General features: G+C 43.6%; 1 protein-coding gene across 7 annotated transcripts in view; it reads right to left on the bottom strand.

Moving 5' to 3' along the window:
- usp15 (ubiquitin specific peptidase 15) overlaps positions 1 to 22,618 on the bottom strand; it is a 55,519-nt gene that overhangs the window by 24,041 nt on the left and 8,860 nt on the right. For 5 of the 7 annotated variants that reach the window (XM_080757212.1, XM_080757213.1, XM_080757216.1 and 2 more), the window contains 4 exons: positions 21,065 to 21,191; positions 17,829 to 17,974; positions 13,350 to 13,411; positions 10,845 to 10,946 (listed from right to left, as the gene is read on the bottom strand). In XM_080757212.1, coding sequence (XP_080613338.1) covers positions 10,845 to 10,946; positions 13,350 to 13,411; positions 17,829 to 17,974; positions 21,065 to 21,191 — 437 coding nt within the window. The remainder of the gene's footprint in view (positions 1 to 10,844; positions 10,947 to 13,349; positions 13,412 to 17,828; positions 17,975 to 21,064; positions 21,192 to 22,618) is intronic. The other 2 variants (XM_080757214.1, XM_080757218.1) reach the window with 1 other exon arrangement.

Raw genomic sequence — 22,618 nt, 5'->3', positions numbered from 1 at the left:
AATTCCAACCCCTAAACCTAACTAAATGACTCTAAATGACTCTAAATGACTAATCCTAATCTAGTATAACGATAAAACCACCATTTGTCTTGTGAGGCCCAGGAAATTCCTGGGCCTCACAAGACAAATATTTAATTTTCTCAAATCAGAGTATACTATCACAAGTATAAAAATACACACACACGCACACAGCTGTCATGGGTGACTTAGCGGTCGGCATTTTAAGCATTAAATAGATCAGAGATAAGCTGGTCAACACACTTGAGTCGACACATGCACACCAAACAAGACATACACCAAACATACAATTACAATACCATACTACCAACTACAGCCATATTAACCCATTTAAATATTTGTAATTTTAGATTTAGCTATATCATATATATCGTTGCTGTCTGAAAGAAACCTCTTATATCCATAGTCTATAAATTAAGGCCCTACTTGATCATACAACAGCGTCACACAAAATCATCAATAGTAGCAGATCTACAAGCTCGAAACATGGCACATGGTGACACGTTTTGAGCCTGTGGATCTGCTAATTTAGCAATTTTTTTATTTGAATCCTGAAAACAGTTTTGGACATAATGAAGTTTCCACCCGATCGACAGAGACGATATACAGTATATAGCAACATACGTTTTTCATAGAACCGTTAGGAGCTAGAAGGCATTTGTAGAATCAGCCTCAACAACCCAGAGGGTCCCTGGACCATACTTTGAGAACCACTACAATAATATGTATGAAATACTGTATGTATGAAGGCCAAAATAATATACATTCTTACGAATATACGAATGGTTTAAAGGGAACGGTTAAGAGGGAATCGTTAAGGAACCGGAACCGCTAAAATCCTAATCCTATCTATGACAAACAATTTCAATTTCAGCTCTGTGTAGCAGTGGCCGGCAAACTGTGTTCTTCTGGATCGGACTGGTGAAGAAACACAGGGAAGGTTGCCGTATATTAGATTAGTCGATGAGTGCGGTGGCTCTTCCAAGACAGATTTTGCGATCTCATTAGAAGGCGGGTGTACAGTAAGTGCCATAGTGGCAGCTTCAACGTCGGATAGCCTTACTGGGGGCTTGGTAACAACCAGGAGCAGTGAGCAGCCATTCTACAGCGCTCAGGGAGGGTTAAGAGTCTTTCTTGCAAAGGGCACACATCGACACATTGCTGGCCTGGAATCGAACGAGGGACAACCAGGGGCTTTGTCTCTCCAGGCAGGCTCACCAACCACTCAGCTACTCCACAAACTACACTGGATTCCTGTCAATCATAAAATCAACTCGAGAATAATAGTCACCTACAAAGTGCTGAACAACAAAGCTCCTCCCCTACGTTTCTGACTCTGACTTCCTCCCTCCCTCAGGTCTGGTGACGCCAGCACAGCCTGCCGGTGGTCCCCAAGACCAAGCACAGGGCTTTTTCCGTTGCTGCCCACTCCCCTCCCTGTGGAATGCACTGCCCAACACTATCAAAGAAGCCCCCCCCCCCCCCCCCAAATACCACTCTCAAAACCCACCTCTTCAATATTATTCAATATCCCCAGCTAACTGCACACACTCCTTGTTTTAGTGATACAATGTTATTGATTTGACTCTGTAGACATGATGCTTTGTGCTCTTTCCTAAAAGATATTTTTTCTCCTTCTCATGTAAAGTGACTTTTGAGTACCTAGAAAAGCGCTATATAAATTTGAGATTTGATATTATTCAATATTATTATTATTATTAGATCTGAAAGCCTGGAGTCCGACTCCCAACACTATAGAGTCTTGGACCAGTGTTGCCAGATCTTGCAAGAGAAACAAGCGGCTGGATCAACGAAAACAAGCCCCCACAAAGTGACTAGGCTAGGTTTTACCAATTTGCGTCGGGTATCTTGAAACAAATGTTTTAACAACACAAATCTTGTATAGGGGGTTCCAGGCACAAAATCATATACAGATTAGGGTCTGTGGCCACAAATTCATATTAATTTGGGGATCCTTGACCTGGACATGAAAATGTTTGAGAACCACTGGTTAAGGAAGCAAGCCTGAATAATCAACTACACTTCAGAAACAAGCAGAGAACAAAATGCAAAACCGCAAGTAAAGGCACTTTACACAAAAACAAGCCCAAAGTTGCTTATCGTCTCTGTCGGGTGGAAAGTTTGGAAATGTCCAATACCGAATTTTTATATATATATATATATATATATATTGTTTTTAAATAACAGTAGCAGATCTACAAGCTCCAAACGGCTTGCTTCGTGCCACGTTCCAAGCTTGTATAGATCCGTTACTTTTTGATAATACTGTGTCTGTCATACTGTAGCATGACCAAGCAGGCGGAAATGTTACGGTAAAAAAGTTAGAAAATGGAGATAAGAGGTTCCTGCCACGACAGTGACGATATGACTGGGCAACAGCACTGCCTCGGACGGCCAGACCTCTGGGTCGTCTGCAAGGTGCGGGCTGTGGCAGGAGTGGGCTCCCAGCGATCTAGGGAGGCTGCGACAGTGGTAGTGGCGGTAGTAGTAGTGGTAGTGGTGGTGGTGGTGGTGATGGAGTTCTCGCAGTCGAGCGCGCGGTGCTCCACCCTTCGGTCCAGGTGTTCCACCCTGCTGCGGTCCAACTCCGCCCCCTCGGTCCTCAGGCACCACCAGCAGCACAGCAGCATGGCTCCATCATCCTCTCCTCAGCCCCGGTGCCCCCGCGGCCGCCCAGGCCCCGGTCGGCGCCGGCCCGCATCTCCGCCACCACCGGCCCACTTGTCACCAACCACCACCCTCCCCCCAGCGACCTCCCCAAAAGAAAGACGCCTGTTCGGCTTCGCAAGGTCAGAGAAATCCACCCCACTTTTTGAGAGCGCAGAAAACACAGTTAATCAATCAATCCACTCGAGTACCCGAGCTTTGGTACGGTTCCGTTCGGTTCTGGTCTGGGAAAATCGACCCGGAGAGAACGAGCAATTCAGCCTTGTTTTACGGTGCCCAGAGCCCGTGATGAGCCCTCAGTCAACACAATATGGTTTGGTGCCCAGAGGCCGTGATGAGCCCTCAGTCAACAGAATATGCACGCACACACGTCAAAATGAGCCACGGCAAGCTTCCTTTGCACTCCTGTGGTTTCGGTTAAAGTATGCGGCTCCTCTCCTCCCCTCTTTCAGTCGGGACAGATGGCGGCATCATCCTTTCGCCCTCCCGTCTTTTCCCTCCTATTTGTTCTGACTCTACCCTGTCCTGTCTCTCCACTACTACTCCTCCTGTCCTCTGCTCCTCCCTGTGGCCTCTCCTCTCTCCTCGCCTGCTGCTCTCTGCTGATCTGCAGCCACCACAAGATTATTTATAGCAGCATCACCAGCAGAAGGATGAGAGAGACTAGAGCTACATGAGACTGGGGTGCAGAGAGAGAGAGAGAGAGAGAGAGAGAGAGAGAGAGAGAGAGGAATGGACAGGAGAAAAAGGGAGAAGTAAGAAATAGGAAGGGAGGGGGGAGCGAGCATGAGCGCCGGAGAATGAGGGATGAGAACACGGGGAGATGGGGCAAGGAGAAAAGGGGAGAATTAGGGGAGGGAGAGAGAGAGAGGGGGGGGGGTAGTAGCATGCAGGGAATGTGGAAGAAAAGGGAAAGAAACAAGGGAGAAATAAACCCGAAACAAGAGGGAGAGAGATATGGATAGGCTAGAGGAAGGAGTTGTGCATGTAAGTTGGGGGAGGGGGGTGAGAGAGAGGGGTGTGCAGGGCCCTGTCAGCAGAGAGAAAAGAGAGGTAAAGAAAGGGTGTAGCTGATCAGCTGTATCCAGCTGAGGCTGCAGTATAGCTCTCTCTCTCCTCTCCCCCTCCCTCCCTCTCTCTCATATCCACCTTTCTGTATCTCTCAGAATCTCTCTCCCTCACTCGTCACGACATCTGCGAGCTTGTAGATCGGCTGTTCTCGGCGCACGACAGAGTAGAAGACTAAGCATCAGGATGTGAAACATGCCACAACGCTCTAAGACCCCCCCCCCCCCCCCCCCCCCCAACACACACCAGTATCCTCCTCAATAACAGACCTTTGGACGTCGCACTATAATATTACATGTAAAATATATCCGTCACTCATCTGTCTTGTTACTCCCCCCCCCCCCCCTCTATCTCTTTAATATGCCATGGATGCCCTTACTCTTCGCCATAGTGGTGTAAATAAATGAGTAGGGTCCTGGAGAGGGAGACAGAGACAGAGAGCTTGTCTTGTGGCAGGCAGCCTGGAGGGCCACATGTGTTGTGAAGGTCACTGTACTGCACCGTAGGACATATGTAGAGAGGAAGGGGGGGGGGGGGGGGGGGAGAAGAGAGACCTAGAGAGACAGATGAACACTAGTACAGCTGCTGACAGACACCAAGAGATCAACACCCCCAACTCCCCAGGGTTTCATTTAAAATGGATATAAATTCATAAATTAACACAACAGTGAGGATTTTTTTTTGCCGTGTGTGGTGATTGGGGAAGCAAAAGAAAGAAAGAAAAAAAAACAGGAAGTGCTGAATAATTCATGGAGGATGACAGAACAGTACAGTACGGCTAGGCACACACACAGCTGCTATTTCAGGGGAAGAAGAAGGTATCTCCATCTCTTATCCTTAACTCACCCCCTTGATGCAAAAAAGCTGAATAAGACTCTCTCTCTCTCTCTATTGCATATTCAATACCACATAAATGCTCTATACTACTATATTCTATACCAGAGGCTGCCAACTACTGGCCCACGGACGGGTGCCGCTACACGGCAGCACATTTGCCACCGGTACGCGAGAAGGAACCGGCTATGAATCTATAACCTGGCGTCACCAGGATTTTCCAAACATAGCATGAAGAAAGATACCAAGGATTTATCAGTGATGTCACCGACGGTGGTTTGTAAACAGCTTCGAGTCCTTTCTACTTCCGTGTTGCATAGCATAACTGTCGAATAGTATCGAATACGATGGTATTTGTGAGTGGTGCAGCCACTCCAATGCCCAGCAATGTGTGTCCCTGGCTGACTGGGTCCGTCCACTTGAGCACGGAAACAGGGTTTTTTGTGTCACTGTTGCGCAGCCTAACACACACACGCGCGCGCGCGCGCACACACACACACACACACACACACACACACACACACACAGCTGTAGGCTATTTTGTCACACTCACGCTAATGAAACAGGATTAATATTTCATTCATCTTTCATGTCGACATTCAAGTTATGACATAGGCCTAACCTCTTTTTTATCATACTATCCATGTTGATATAACGCCATTTAGGTCAATGATAGAACATTATGTTGTTATATAATAATATAGCAGCGGGTATAGCCTACTTGAGAATGACTGGTTGCAGTCAACGGTCTGTATTTTGGTAAACTGATGGGAGACGCGAAGACGCCACAGTAATGGTGACATGTCATTTTCATATCGTCCCATCCTTATACACGCAGTTATACACTCCTCCGATGTGTGGTCGGACCGAATCTTTCACTGAACAATGCGAGATCAAAACAGCGATATCAGGACAGGGGTCTTATTGGCATAGTGCCGATTCGACTGTCAGAAAGGGGTAGGGCAATTGTGAAAATACACCACTTTGTTTCTCGCCGTTGCCCTTCCCATTTGCGTTAAACGCACAAGACTTATTTAAATAAAATAAAGACATACAAAGATATATGTCAAGTGTTTACGGGATAAAGCGTATAATATTCTGTCTTGGCCAAACGTGCAGTTATTGCCTTCAAGTGTTTTGAGGACCTGGTGGACACTTTTTTCATGATTGGCTGCCTCTAAGCCAATGGGAGATCAAATAAAACCCATAGTCTGAACGCTGCAACATGAAGCCGTATATCCTCTAAGCCAATGTGAAATAGAACGCATAGTCTGAATGCTGCAACATGAAGCCGTATAAGCCAATGGGTGATAAAACCCAAAGTCTCTTTGCTGCACCTGGCAGTTATGACATGAGTCATTCTGCGGTATATCCGGCAAGGCCGGCCGCTCCAACAAAGCCAGCTGGCAGGGGATGGAGTGTGTTCTGACTCCACAGGGGATGGAGTGTGTTCTGACTCTACAGGTTGGAAGGGACACCTGTCCTGTACAGCAAAGGAGTGGGAACAGGGAAGGGATAGCATGTTCCTCCAGACACTATACGTCCTCATGGCGAAACTCTTCACGGCCAGGTGAAAATACGTGGCTGTTACTTTATTTTTATTTTATCCCACGATTTTGCAACCCATTTTTCCTGGGCACTACACTTCCTCTGCCAACCTGGGGGGGGGGGGGGGGGGGGCAGCGGACTGAACTCATGCTCTCTTCTATGCATAAGGAGTCCAAGGCCGCAGTCACACCTTTGAGACAGCCGTCTTATGGTTGTCTGATCAAAAGCATCAGACAAGACAGCTCCCAATGCATTTCTAATGGGAGTCACGTGGTTTCATCAGACAAACGTGTTTCATGGGGGGGGGGGGGCAAGACACAAGACACAAAACATTCACGCAACATTCTGTAGTCCACAAGCTGAAGAACAAGGCGGCACCAGACACAAGACAAAAAGGGTTGGGTTTACCCGCCAACCAATAGGAGAGAAGGTCCGTTTGTTACGCTGCACTGGGCGGTCTTTTCACACTCTGAGTCTGTTGTTTTTTTTCTGCATAGTGCAGACACGGAAGAGGAAAGCCTATGCACTTTCGTATTAATTTAAGTAAAGTAGTTTGGTCTGTTCCAGTAAGCAATTCAACAGGAAAATATAATCCCTGCCCGTCGTGGCCGAACAGAAAATTAAAACAAACGTTATAATTCAAGGTGCATGCATTTTCACTCCTAATGCTTACCGGTATATGATTCTGCCCTGTGTTATGATCAAATGTACTAGATATTTATCGTGTACACACGCACACCCTGCATTGACAGAATGGACCGGAGCTACTTATAAACTGAAAAAGTCGCTTGTTTAACGTGCCACGGCTGTGACAGCTAGCAGCTGCAGCTGTCAAACTAGCAACAGGCTAGCTGTAAAACTAGCAACAGGCCAGGGCTGACAGTCCGAATGTCGGCAATCCAGTTAAAAAGCACATCAGTAAAACTGTGTATCCGAACCTTAAAATCCATATGCTGTCTGCAGTGGTTAAAAAACAGGGCTTAAAAAGAGCTTAAAAAGACGGAGCTTCGTCATTGAGCTGCTGCTGTGTTTCAGGGTTCAGCTGCTTAACGTTCGGTGTGCATCGTTCATCGCTGAAACTACGCGACTATATTAAAATGTCAAATACTGTCTCAGCAGAAATTTTGATTCATATGATTCATATGATTCAAAATCATATGATTTGGTTGTTAAAATAAAATAAAACTGTTAATATGAATGAACATGTTTTCAGTTCGCATGGGCAGTGCGCATTGGACTGGAGATTATGAAAGAGTCGTAGCCATGACTTATATTTCTGAAAATGCTACTGCTCGCAAACAATCATTTTGGGCATGAAATGTTATGATTCCCCCCCTTTTTTTTCTCTCATTTTTTTTAATAACATTAACATCGAGGTGTCCACTGGCATCTGTCGTCTCCTCTCCTGAAGTAACGCTGAACGGTCTGACTGCAGATAGGAGAGAGCCGTGCGCCCAGGTGCCCCATGGCTAACAGCCTGAAATGTAGCAATAAAGTCGTGTGTTGTGGTAAAATGGATGCGCTTTATTAAAAATAATGGAGTCGTTGCTAAGCTCTCTCTGGCGCGTCTCCCTTTCCCTCTTTCTCCTCGCCACCAACATCGCCAGGACAAGAGCCCTCTTTCTCCTCCAAAAAAACATTTTGTCACCACAAACACGTTGACACAACCAACAAGCTACTAGCTACTGTGTCCCGCGGCTAACAGCGTAAGGACAACAACAGGCAACACGAACACGTGGATCTGTTTCCGCATGTCCTCGTACCGCCCACGCACCGCCCAGATTACGCAAAGCATTGTGGTCAATTGATGCGACAAACGACAAGACAGATGAAACCATAAAACATTGATAAGACGGCTGTCTCAAAGGTGTGACTGCGGCCCAAGCTGCTTCTTTTCACCTGAAAGGAGGGAGTTTCCCCGGCTGGACGTAGCGTGTGGAAGAAACACGTTATTCCGACCAGTTCCTTTCCCTTCCATCAGGCGCCCCGGCTGGCCAGGGACTGTTACTAGAGACCAGCAGATGGCGGATTTAGCCGCGGTTAACCACAGTTTAGGGTCGGTTTAGGATCAATGGGATATATTATTAATTAATATCGGATAAACCGCGGGTGAAATAATGGCATCTATCTATAGGCTTTATAACGTTTAAAACGGAAATAAATTAATGACATCTATCTATATTCTATAGGCTTATATAATAGTTTATAAAAGGCACAAAATCTCGGCGTGCGTGCGTTAGTAGTATTTAATATTTTCCATCACGCACAAATTAGACTCCTATATTGGCTAAGGAAGGACCACAACAACGAGTGGTCTGCTAGCTGCTAGGCTAACAGGCAGCTGAGAGTAGGAAAGAAACTTACAACTAACTGAAACCGAAGGGAAGAATATAAGTTTGGCGTGGGACTCGGTGCCATGGGACTGCATGGGAGCGAGGGCTGGATATGTCACATGAAAAGACGTTGCGATGTGAGAACGTGAATGACTGAACGGACGGCAGCCTTGTTGCCATGGAAATGGGAAGATACAAACGTAACTTTGGTGAACTGTCGGCAGTGGTGAGTGACAACTTGTAAATAGTCGATCTACAAGCGACGCGTTAACTTGTGAGCTTGTAGATTGGCTATCCCTGCAGCGGATTTCGGGTGGTTGCGGATATATAAATTTGATTCATTAATTAATGCGGTAGGATACCGGGCGGATTATAAATATGCACACTCGGATTCGGGTGACAAAAAAGCTCATCCGCTGATCTCTAGCTGTTACACATTAACACATTACCTCCCGTTACACTAGGCGGGATCGTGAGGCCAATGCCAGTCAAATGCGTGAAGTAGAAGAAGAGATCCTGGGCAACCAGGAAGTGCAGCCCCCACCACACCATGGTGTGGCTTCACTCTAGCCTGCGGGGGATACGCGATGGAGTTGTTTTGGTCCATGTTAGATACGCAATGGAGTTGTTTAGGTCTGCGCAATGTTAGACCAGTAAGACGCGCAAACGCGGGAAGCAAACGCAGCTCGTACATATTTGGGTTTTTTTAAGATTTATTTTTAAGTTATTATTTTTTTAAGTCAAGTTATTTTTAAGTTAAGTTTTTAACTTGGCCATAACCATATAAGGAGTCCCCAAAGCAGCTATACGTCCAAATATGGAGTGTGTTGCATCAATCACAAACAAATCACTTAGCTCCATATATGGGCACAAAGGGGGGACACACGGACACACGGACACACGGACAGACAGACAGACATGATCTGCTAGGTCTCATATTAAGTGCTCAGTGCGTTCGCAATCAGCCCCTCCTGGTTTGCCGTGGAAACTGCAGCGTCAGGAGACCACCTTAAGCTGTATTGATCTAAGATCAGCTATTTTCGGCGAGGATAATTGGTGTAGAGGTTTAAATAACTAGATCTTCCATCCTCGACAGATTTTTTTACATTTAAAGACCGCCCCATGTTTACCTAATTAAGTAAATTTGTTTGATTAACAGTTGTTGCAGCCCTACTTTAATGATGCATTAACAAACAATGACAAGGTACGACTTTAGAGATAAAGGATTAACAAAGTTCTCTCTGCCAAGCAGCTTTCACTTTCAGTGTTATAGACATCATTATTACATATTAGCCTAATTGCAATTATTTGAGGCAATTTCCATGGCATTTCCATGTTGAAAAATGTAAGAAAGAAAATCGTCCGATCGTGGACCCTTACAGGTCTGTAAATCTGAGAGTGTACAAATGGAACCAAATGGACCATATACAGTCTATGTACAGTCTATTTGGTTCTATTTGGTACACTCTCAAAGTTGGGGTGGTCCGTGGAATTAACCATTGTAAATTGTATAGCAGACGTGAAGTCCACATACCAGCTCTAACAGTGTGATAAAAACGGATTACGGAAACGGTTCCAAATGTGATGGAAGTGATTCCTGGTTCCTTAATTAAATGTTGGATAGGGTTTGCCCGGTTCCTCCTGATCCGGGCCCCAACCCTAATCTCTGGCTGTCCCCCCCCCAAATCTAGGACAATGGTTCTCAGAGTGGGGTCCAGGGACCATCTGGGTTCCTTGAGGTTGAGGGGGTTTCAAATGGACCCTTACAGGTCTGTAAGTCTGACAGTGCGTTTTAACAGCGGGCGACAGGCAAACAATTGTTCCGGAAGTGCAGTATTTGTCTATGGGACCCGGCGACTACTGGCGATAGCAGGCGATAGGCGGAGGAACGTCGCCCGAAAATATAAGAATAATTCATCTTTTCGGGCGACATCATCCGACGATAGCCAATGAAATTCATGATTGCTCTCTGTTGTTCTCCCGCTGTTAAAACACACTGTGAAGGTCTCCACACAACGGGCGCAAATTCGGATTTTTAAGCTGCGCTTCCTCCATCAGTTTTCCAAAAAACGCGGCCGGTGTGCAACCACTTTTAGAGTGTACAATTGGAACCAAATGGACTTTTATACTGTCAGTAGAAAACAGCCCCCCCCCCTCCCCCCCCCACACACACACACAGGATGTATGTGATAAATTACATGGTATCAGAATGACATAGACACTAGCAGTTTAGGCAGTATCGGCAGCTTTTTACCATACTGGTGTCGGTATGGGAGTGACTCCTCCCCCACCACCACCCACCCACCCATTTCAGTCTAGTGTTCAGAAGGACACCGCCCAACACTATGGTCTTACTTCCTGCCGTTGAAGCTGCTGCCGTTATGATTGTTTGTGAGGGATGAGGAGGAGGAAGGTGAGATCTTTGGCAAAGCACAGAGATTGGAAGCACCAGATGCCCTGAAGTTCAAAACAACAAGAGTAAAATAAAAAGAAGAAAAAAAAAGTATATACCTGATATATATACACACAGGTCATGAGTTAAGATGAGCAGGGGTTCCCAAAACCTTTTGGCTCCAGACCCCAAAAGATCTACAAGAACACACAACACGTCGTGGATGTGATGCATTGTGAGCTTGTAGATCTGCTATTTTCACTACTTCTTAAGGTTTTTTGCTTCGTTTTGAATTCATGGGAGTTCTTTGATATTATGAATTTCTTTAGATTTTAATTTTCTATTTAAATAAAAGAAAAGGAAATTAGAGAATAGAAATGTACTCGAGACCGATACAAATGGGCCAGATTTGGGAACCACTGGGTTAGAGAGAGAGTGTGTGATGCCTGAGTTATGCTTAAAGGACCACTTCACCACTTTTCAACCTACGTATCTTCATATAATAGGTCCTCACTGATAATCATGATAAAATGGCACGATTTTTTTCTACTCAGTCTGTGTCTCATAGGAGGGCTGTGGGCAGTTTAGAAACTGTCTTCTTCCAGTGACATCATCATTAGGAGGATTATTTTTTTAAACAATATTTATTTACAAAAATGTTTAGATTTTCATTATCGTGAGAACGATGGCTTCCATTTTCGCATTGCAACTTTTCAGGACTAGAAAGCCTGCAGTTTCTATTAGCTTGTATTCCCCATTGATGATGTCACTGGAAGACGGTTTCTGAACTGCCCACAGCCGTCCTATGAGACAGGCAGAGTAGAAAAAATTGTGCAGTTTTTTCATGATTATTAGTGAGGACCTATTATATGAAGATAGGTTGAAAAGTGGTGAAGTGGTCCTTTAAGGGCTTGGTGGCACCCAAAAAAGGAGAGCTACAAGCTCACAACCCATCGTGAGCTTGTAGATTGGCTATATCCGATGCAGACACACACAACACCAGCACAAGTGTGGTCCAAATTAGGATTTGGTTGTGCATGGATAGGTGATCTATAAACTTACGTTATGCACAAATGTATTGCACTGCATATAGTTGTGAGCTTGTAGATCTGCATTTTTTGGCACAAGACAACAGTGCACAACTAAGTATAAGTCAGGCTTTGAGAGAGAGAGAGAGAGAGAGAGAGAGAGAGAGAGAGAGAGAGAGAGAGAGAGAGAGAGAAACGTTCTTGAAGATTAAACGTGTCAATTAAAAAAAAACAATGAAAGTGATGAGTTGAGTTTCAGCAACAGAAGCCCAAGCAAACCCACAGATGGATTGATATACAGAGACACAGAGAGGAGCGGCTTGGAGATGAAGTTAAAGAAGCAGAGAGGTAGATCAAATGAAGCGCCCTCTATATTTCTGTGGCGTACCTTAACCCATTCTGGGCGGGAATCCATTTTGGTGTTATGCTTTAGCTATTGAAAAATAGCAGATCTACAAGCTCATACGAGCTTGTAGGTCTGCTATTTTTGAAAAATCGAAGAACGACCGACATAGAAACATAGCTTTTTCAGAAAACTGTCAATGTAGAAGACATTCTTTTAATCTGATCTCAGGTCAAAATGGGTTAAAATAAAATATTCCCTGCCTGCATTAATTCATTAATTCACCCGTTAATCGCCAGCATTTTTTCAGTGAACCGGATGTAGACTAACGGTGTGTTTTGCGACGGACACCAATATATACTTTCACTTCAAGACATAAATCACAGGTTACAATATTAACACTTCTGATGACGTTTCAAGTTATGACAGGCTGATTAGTAATGGCCGATTTGTACTTCCTGTTAATTTGGGTGAATTTCAGGGTTTTCTAAATTAAAAGGCGCCGTTAATCCGGCTGGCAGGGAAGAGACATCACCGGAGTTCAATGGTGTCAAGAAAATGTGCTACGCTTGATGCCTTTATGTGACGCTGTAGTATGATCATTTCTGCCCGACAGCAACAATATGTTGTGCATGTTGACCTTCCCAACACATTGACACACAGAGACAGACACAGGGATGTTTTAGAGAGTTTTTCCTTCCCGATGCTGATTCCGATATCGGTCGATAAAGAGCACCGATCCGATACCAGTGTGTAATTTAAACAAATCTAGGACAGTGGTTCTCAACGGGGGGTCCACGGACCATCTGGGTTCCTTGAGGAGGTTCCAAATGGACCCTTACAGGTCTGTAACTCTGAGAGTCTACAGGAACCAAATGGACACGAATTTGTACTCTCTCATGAATTAAAGGGGTCCTAGAAATTAAAATGATTGAGAACCACTGATCTAGAAATAAATTCCAAAAAATGTTTAAGTGCCACAAATTAGTAAAAATAATGTAAATAGTACCGTAAGAGTATAAACCAGTCGTGCAAAACCAACTGAAGTATAAAAATAAAAAAAGACAGACAGACAGACAGACAGACGTTTGACTCACTTAGGTGCGGTGGAACCTCTTGGCCACGAACCATCCATGTTCTTCTGCTCTATGACCAGAACCTGCAGCAGAGAAGATTCACATGAATTATCATGTTCTGGTGCAACCAGATGTTGTCATTAAAAGTGCATAGACCACGATGTGAGAGTAATAATGGAAATAAGACGTTTGTCCGTTTCATCCAGCGGTTTTAATACAGATGAAATAAACGATTCTAGCGGTTATGCAAAATAATTGCCATTAACTCAGATATTTGCAGGAATTGCACTACTTGTGACGAGCCCATAAATCTCAAGACACAGAAAAGACACCCTCCTCTATCATTCTCAATGACACATCAGTGATATCTCAAACAGTACGGCATGGGTCTTCAACAGGGGGTCCAGGGCCTATAGGGGGACGGGGGTCCTCAAGAGTTGCATTAACCAGTCATTCGGGGCGGAACATTCACGAAAAATAGCCGAACTACAAGCACACAACGCATCATACCGTGACACGGTTGTGACCTTGTAGATCAGCTATTTTCGCCAAACGGATTTAAGTGGTTTAAGTGGTTAAATGCCTGAAAATGCACTGAAGACATGACATTACAAGACACTGATGACAGTGCTGTCAAACAAGTCTATGAGGCCATCTATGAAATCTATGAAAAGGTTTAATCTGCAATATAATTGTACACAACATGTAATGGGAGGTCCCTACTTCATATATCTCTTGGCTAAGGAGGTCCTTGACCTGAAAAACATTGAAGACCCCTGTCTGCACTACCGGACTGAAACACTCGACAGCATGGTTTCCTCTCCACGCGGTAGCCGTGTGTGACAGGGTAAGACAGGGAGCTGGATGGATGGATGGATGGATGGCTGGGGCCACTTAGTAGGGCTTTGTCTGAGGCCTGGTGAAAAGAACCCGACAATCCTCTGGAACTGAACAGCTGGCCTGGAATGTTACCTAGCAGCCTGTGGCATGCCGGCCCATTGTGTCAGCCGGTCATCTAGATTCGTCTGGACGTAAACAGAGACCTGTGTAGGTCAAAATAGTTTATGTCTAGAAATTAGCGTAGTCTACCACCAGAACCTTATTCTGTGGCCAAATATCCTCAGAGTATGGTGTGTGGGGCATTGCATGTTATCCACGACACCACGTATACCTGTTCTGTGGTCGGAAAACCACATAGCATGATGTTTAGAATTACTTTATTTTGTGATTTTCCTTTGCTTCTATGCTCTGTCAATCTTTTGTTCAGATACTTTTGAATTACTTCATATTGTTTGCATTCATTGAGTCAAAGTTAGTTATTTTGTTTGTTTTCTCGTAAAACAAATGCTTGACAATGTGTCACTAAGTTTTGTTTAAATGAGAAACATCTAAAGAGGTAGGCAATAAAAGCTTGGGCTTCAGCCTATACCTTTTAAACATCTAAAGAGGTAGGCAATAAAAGCTTGGGCTTCAGCCTATACCTTTTAAACATCTAAAGAGGTAGGCAATAAAAGCTTGGGCTTCAGCCTATACCTTTTCGGTGCCACTAAGCTAGTGGTCCTATTATGTGTATGCATACATATTTGTATGTATATGTTGTCTTTTAACTGTACTGAAATAAAGTTTACTACTACTAAAAACTCCCAATCCCAGGTGAATGTGCTTCACATGTCGGGAGCCGTGGCGGGAAAATCACTCTCAGTAAGGCAGTAGTAGTTCTCAAACGTTTTCATGTTTTGTGCCACGGACCCACAGAAGAGAAGATTTGTCCAAACATTTGAGACTTTTCCATTATGTTATTTTTTTTTAAATGGCAAAACATGCAAGCTTTCAGTGCGTCATGAAGTGAATGGAATGTGGTTAAAATGATTGTGAAATTTGTGATGCTAACCCCCTGGAACCCCCAAAAGGGCTCCTGGACACAACTTTGAGAACCAATGCACTTCATTGTAGGTTACGCACAGGATATGGGCATTTGGAACTACATCTACAACCAGTATGATATACAGGGATTGATAGTACAACTCTGACATAGGCTATACGCAGAAACACATACTTGTGCTGTCTGCTCTGCAGCATACCGTGCCGAATTATAAAAGAATAATAAGTGCCTTAAAGCGGGGATGTCACGCCCCTCGGGAAGCTATTAAGGCTATTAGCGCTAGCATCTAGATTGTGACGTAAAGTCGGGCCAGCTCAATTTGACCAATGAAATTGATCTTGTATCTGGTCTAAATGTCAGAGCGGCTCTGGGCTCTGCGAGTTAGCGTTCCTGGTGGCTATCAACTCATGCTAGTGGTTTTGAGGCCACCTTCAGCCTCATAGCTGGGTAAAAGTTTGGTGGAAAAATTACTTTTTTGCTACAAAAAACTCGCCAGAATGACACCGAGTTGACGTCCAAGTTTTAGGGAAAACTGTTGCATAATCGCAATTCCGCGCGACGGGCTCCATCGTACCTATCTTGTCTATCTGTCTCCCCCCGCTGACACGCCCTCAGCCGGCTAAATGCTGAACAGGGCTCACGGAGCCCTGGAGCTTCACGTAACGTTACCAGTACACTGCCTGTGACTACTCTAGCGGCCGGCCTAACCTGTGTCCGCCCCTCTCTCTCTCTCTCTCTCTCTCTCTCTCACACACACACACACACACACACTCTCTCTCTCTCTCTCTCTCTCTCTCTCTCTCTCTCACACACACACACCGATATGGGGGGGCGGTCTCTCTCTCTCTCTCTCTCTCTCTCTCTCTCTCTCTCCGTGCACAACTTGGAGCTCTCCAAATAGCCACCAGAAGTATGATGAAACTTGACATAGCGTTATTTAGGCTATAATGATCAACTTGTATGGGTGATCATTTTATGTATATCAAATATTATACCCCTCCACACACACACACACACACACACACACACACACACACACTCTCTATCTCTCTCTCACACACACCGATATGGGGGGGGCGAGACCCCCCCCCCCTCTCTCTCTCTCTCTCTCTCTCTCTCACACACACACACACACACACACACACACACCGACAGTCAGAGAACTGACTCACTAAACAACACTAAACAACGTTGGATTCGTACAGTGCAGAATGCAGATAAGTGTAGGCCTATAATGTTCTTATTATAATTGTGAGTTTGTTTTTTAACATGCACCGCGAGTCCACGGGAGCCGATCTACAAGCTCACAACGCGTTGCACTGCGAGTAGCCTAGAGAAGGCTGTCAAGTGAGCAGCGCAATCGCGCATGCTATAGAAATATCCTAATAAATAAATAAAAAGGTGTCGCTTGCAGGGGCAGTTTCCTTATGGGACTTGCCTCTAGAATGCATGCATAGGCATGCAAGTGCACTCGGCATTTATATATCATATATATAGACTAGTACGAAGTACAATTAAATGATCACAGGCATTCTAGGTCTAGGTCGGGACACATGAAATCCACGTAAATGCCTTTCCGCTAGCTTCACGTAAACGCGAGAAAACATCAACTTCTTTTTTTTCACCGCTGGGGGGGGGGGAGGCGGGGCTGCGGATAGCCCCCATGAGGATCATCAGAACTATTCGGGTCTGACCCATACAATGTTTTTCACTCATGAATTCATTATGCATAAACAAACATTTCACATGAAGAAACAATGTTGTGTGTGTGTGTGTGTATGTACACACATGCCCAGTTCAATGCGGGGCAGAGAGGCACTGCGCAGCCTGCATGAACAGAATAGGCTCTGTGCCCCGGCGGTGAGAGGGGCTGCATCCCAGCTCTCTGTGCCCCGGCGGTGAGAGGGGACAAACGGTCGTGAGCGGGGCTGCATCCCAGCTCTCTGGAAGTCCGAGTGCGAAATTGCGATTATGCAACAGTTTACGCTAAAACTTCCACGTCAACTCAATGTCATTGTAAGGAATAAATAAAAGCAATAAAATAATTTTTTAATGATATTTTCACCTAGTATGACGCAAAAGGTTACCTCAAAACCACTAGCCTTTACTGCGCTAGCCACTCAGCTCGGCTAGATGCTAGGTCACGTCAGAGCCTGAGATATAGTCACGTGTCGTTTGAAACTGTTTTCATTCAGACCACGTGATGTACCTTATCAGCAATGTTAATCTCGGGCTTTGACACTCCCCCTTTAAACCAAATGACATGTCCGTGAGTGCTGCTATTCTTTCCTTAGAGAATTTCTTGTAAAGAATACTATACAGGGTACATTTATATTTTATAGTTACAATTTATAGTTGTTTAATTTACTCGATCGGGACTACGAGTTTGTGCGACCTCTCCTTTCCTTTTTAAAATATACTGTATCTCCCGTGGTCAGCACCTCCCTACTCTTGGTGTAGGGAGGTTTTTAAACTTTTAAGACGTTTTTAATATCAAATTGTCAAATATTACGAAAGAAAGAGGCAAACATTGTGAAAACACACAATCTACAAGCTCACAATGCAGATGGGCTATTTGCAACCGAGTCAAATCAAATATGACTGCCCCTACTTCCTACCTGTCCCTGGTAGAGACCTGCGTCCTGGATGGTGCTGTCGGGTTTGTTGAGCGGCTCAAAGGTGTTGCTCATGTAGCGGTTCCACAGCCGTGTCTCATTGTCGTCTGGAATACTGAACAGCTTCCTCATCTCCTTCTCGATCATGTCTGGAAACCAAGGGTCAGCGGGGGAGGGGGGGGTCATTTAGGGCACGGGTTCTCAAACTCTCTCTCGCTTTTATCGTTTGTTAGAACTCGCGTTAACTATGCTATTCCCTATCTCTGCTATCTACATGTTTTTATTGTATTGCTGTGCACAGTGTGCAGGACTTTGTAACTCACGTGTGCTATACAAATTAACAAGTTATTAATTATCATAATTATGTAGCAACCCGGGCCGGTACCGTCATAAATGGAAACAAAATGGAGTCAGCACATAAGCCAATTGGTGCATCAGGAATGAGGCCACAGGATAGTGGATACTCGCCTTATGCTTTAATGTTTGGATGAGAAGCAAGGTATACACTCTGGTGATACTGTTCAGTATTCAACATCCTCTCCTTCAATATTCTCTCTCACCTCCACCCAATTGAGAAATCCCCAATCAGAACGCATCACTTGATCATACACCAAAAAACTCCATTACCTGGTTAACTGTCTTTACCCATTAACCCTGGCACACACCTGTATGTCATTATTGGGGTTTTTAACCCTTTATCCCAGATGAGTTGCATGCATCCTTTTAACAATTATCCTTTACTATTTATTTCGAGATCCATTTATAACAGACAACTTTTTATTAAAGGCATACATTAGTCAACTGTTTTAGAATGACTTGTACTAAATGTATTAACATATTTGAATAGGGCTAAGGCCATGAACTTGGCTACAATTATATAAACACAATCACAGTAAATTATTTATTGTTATCTTTTATTTATTTTCGGTATATACCTATGTTACCTTTTTTCATCTCTGTCGGGTAGACGTACTAAAAACATACTTTTCAGGATTCAAATTCAAGCTTTTAGATCAGCTACTTTTGATATATATTTTGTGTGACGCTGTAGTATGATCAAGTAGAAAAGTTTGGTAAAAAAAATTACCAAAAATAAATAAATACACAAAAAGATAGAATATGGAGATAAGACGTTTCTGCCCAACAGCAACGATATGAAATGTGAGTTTACAGTACTTACCGGCATAATCATTATTATCATCCATTTCTTCTGTCACATGCAAGAGCTTTAGAGGAAAAACTACACTGACTCAAAGTCACTTTGACTTTACAGGGGAATCTGTGTCCAGCTGACACTAGTTAACGTTACTGATTAAGGCAGTTATTTCTGCATCCAACAGGTCTACATCTAAATTATGGAATTTTACAAGTGACCGTTTCTATTATCATTGATTTTTAGAGGTTAATGGAATTTATATTTATGCAGTATTTATATTATTATATGTTATTAGTGTCTCTGTCCTCTGAAACTATGTAGTGTAAAGTATAATAATAACATAATATGGTATCAATATCACTATGTGACAGTCACACATTAGGAGCTTGTAGTTGATCTGCTATTTTCAAATATCTCTTTTCCGCAGCCCATACATATTACTTTGGGGCTCCTTGGCATGAAAACATTTTGAGAACCCTCATTTTAGTTAATTTCATTTGGGAGACCCTGAACAGTGTTTGTGGTAAGTTTGGTGCAGATTAGATGGGGGCCCCCTGACGTGGCCCGTGGGGGCCTCACGTGTCCCCTGTAAGGGTCAATTCATACTCCTATTTTACCGCTGTTTCGGCGCTGTAGTGCCGACATGATTTCGGCTCGTCAGAAATTTTCAGTAGCACCGAAGAGCCGACTTTAGCACGGTACCTGCCCCCCCGAACCTCAAATGACGTCACATTGTAGGCTCTACAGAGCCGAACAGACTTTTATTCGGCTCTAAAATAGGAGTATGAATCGGCCCTTAGACCTATTCTGATGGCAGACCACTGAACAGTCGTTCTGAGGCATTGTGAGCTTGTATATTTTGACAATATTTATCTGTGGAACCCAGTCAAACTAAATGTAATGTCTACAATTTCAAGTGCTTGTCAGGGTGGGGGGTCGCCAGTTCAAATAGGGGGGGGTCCATGAAGGGATTCCAGGTGGTCCCCAGCCAAATGGAGAGTTGGTAACCAAATGGACCCGTATAGATCTCTTTGAGAGTGTAAAATAAAACCAAATTGAACCGTATGGGTCCATTTGGTTTCATTTCACGCTCAAGAGTTAAATTATTGTTAAACATCTGCATTATTTAATTTACAAGAAGTCTACACAAATAGAGAATGTAAAATAATTGTTATTTTGATCAACGCCTGATATCTCTCCTAATTGTACCAACATCAATACAGCATGGAAATGTGGACCAAATCTTATCCAACGATGAATCTCATCAAATGGTGGTCCGTGGCTCAAATGCGAGAAAGAAAAACAATGGGCCTTGATATGAAAAAGATTGAAAACCCCCGCTCTAGTCCATTTCAATATAGTAGAACAATAACATCACTGACTGTCTTCCATCTTGTTGTGTTTGAGGACTTGTGGAGAAACTCAACCTTTCAGTTGCTCGTCACTCCAGCGATGTGGGACAGGGCAGTCGTCATTAACATAAAGGGGGATTTATTTTATTTTGTCCCCGATCATTATTTCTAGGCGAGGATCAAAGGAGCTGGCACACATCTGAACACTCCCAAAGGGATCTGTGTGCAACCTTTTCCTTTTCTTTGATATTTATTTATAGGCTTCAGATATTTATTTCCATCTACAGATAATGTTAATTTGAATATTGTCGTTGCTGGTGGAAACCTTTGTATGTCCAGAACTGTTCATTTTCAGGAGATGTAAAAAAGATAACTTCCAATTGATCCATTGTAGTTATTTAGTCACAACCTTTGTGTTAATACTTTTAATTGGTTCAAAATTTCAAATATTAATAAAAACTGACAGACGCACTTATAATATCATAATTTGATGCATTGTGACCTTGTAGATCGGGTATTTTTGCAACTTTTGTGCAACACTGTAGTATGATTAGGTATGGAATTAATTTACAAAAAATATATAAATATATACATAAAAGTTGAAATCTGGAAACACAAGGGTTCTGCCCGACAGCAACGATATAAGCACACGATACACTGAAAAGACTTCCTAGCCTACCACGGCAGGATGGTCATGAAGGTCAAGGTCATCGTAGTTCATTTGTACCCACCTATCGTGTCGGCTTTGCTGAAGCGGCGGGTGACCACGTTGTCCATGTTGCTGTCCTCACACAGCTTCAGCTCCGTCAGGTACACCTCCACCTTGCAGTGCTTCACAAACATACCCTGTTCCACCACCTGAAGACACAACAGCGCTACGTCAGGTGAGGTACATTCACACAAACAACACCACCACCTGAACAACACAAGACAGCCGGGGAGTCTTCAATTCACCGCATTAGGACGTCAGGCCAAGTCCCAATCTGTGATTTGTGAAACAGCGTGAAAGGAATTCCTTACACACTCAGTCACTCACACTCCCACACAGTTCTATAAACAATTAGTCACAATATGCAGAATTATATTTAGGTTTCATCATTCTAAATCTAAGCAGTATTCTATTGCATTATTCAAATTTTGACAGTTTACTTTTAGACTGAAGCTAGGTTCTCGGTTTACCCGTGATCCTAGTTTACTGAGGCACTACACTGTCTCTCTGCAATGTTACTTTTCAGGATTCAAATTCAGTTACAAGCTCGATATTCTCGTGGCAGACCCCTGAACAGTGTTTGTGCAGATTGGAACGGTGTGCCTGAGGCCCCCAAGCGGCCCCTGGTGTGGCCTCTAGTGTGACTATCGTCATGGCAGACCAGTGTTTGGGCCAAGTCTGGTGCGAATCGGAGTAACAAGCAATTTTATTATGAATTTAGGATAACAGATGCCCAGCTAGGAGGAGGGCGAGTACTAAATCAGAGCATTTAAAAACATATACAGTAGCAAGAATGCAAGAAAAGACCTGGACATTTTCCAGAACGTCAAACACCTGACTTTGCTAAAGCCGGCAACTCCCTAAACCATGAAACAAGTCCTGACAGAATAATGGAAGAAAAGGGCCATCCCTCCCTCCCTCGCATTCACCCTTTACATACCATCAGTGCATGTAAAGGGTGCTAATATATGACTAAAACTATGACAAAATACACCGACAATTTTGTCAACAAATAAAAACTAGAAGAAAATGTTAACCCAATCTGCCCCACCTGTTAAACAGAAATGCAGTGCAGTTGCCAGAGATATAGGGACAATTGAAAGAATAAATAACCGTGGGTGCATCCATGTGCATATATATTTTAAAAAAAAATCATTTTACATCTTGGCACAGGTAGGGTATGATGCTTAAAACGTAACCTGATGTTCCTAGCACAGATTGTGTTAAAGAGGGACTAGTGGAGAAGACATCGTGTAGAACTAAGACTTGTGTGCAAGTGTCACTGTCTGAAAATAGCTGATCTATAAGCTCACAAGCTTGTAGATCTTGTATATCGGCTATTTTCGGCATGCAGCTAAACTATAAATCAGTCATTGCAACACTATCATGGTGCGACAAAAAATACTAAATCAACTGTAGATTTAGTCAACACAAAATCTTATATTTAGTCAACTAAAACTACCGACTAGACTAAAAGTAAAATATTTCAGATGACTAAAATAATTAAATGTTATAAAGACTGAATGAATGAATGAATGAAGGGAAATGTGTACATTAACACTGCTTATTACATGGC

This window comes from Protomyctophum bolini, assembly GCF_963924005.1.
Source record: "Protomyctophum bolini genome assembly, chromosome: 23".
NCBI lineage: Eukaryota > Metazoa > Chordata > Actinopteri > Myctophiformes > Myctophidae > Protomyctophum > Protomyctophum bolini.
The sequence above is the reverse complement of the archived record's forward strand: the minus strand, read 5'-3'. Positions and strand labels throughout refer to the sequence as shown.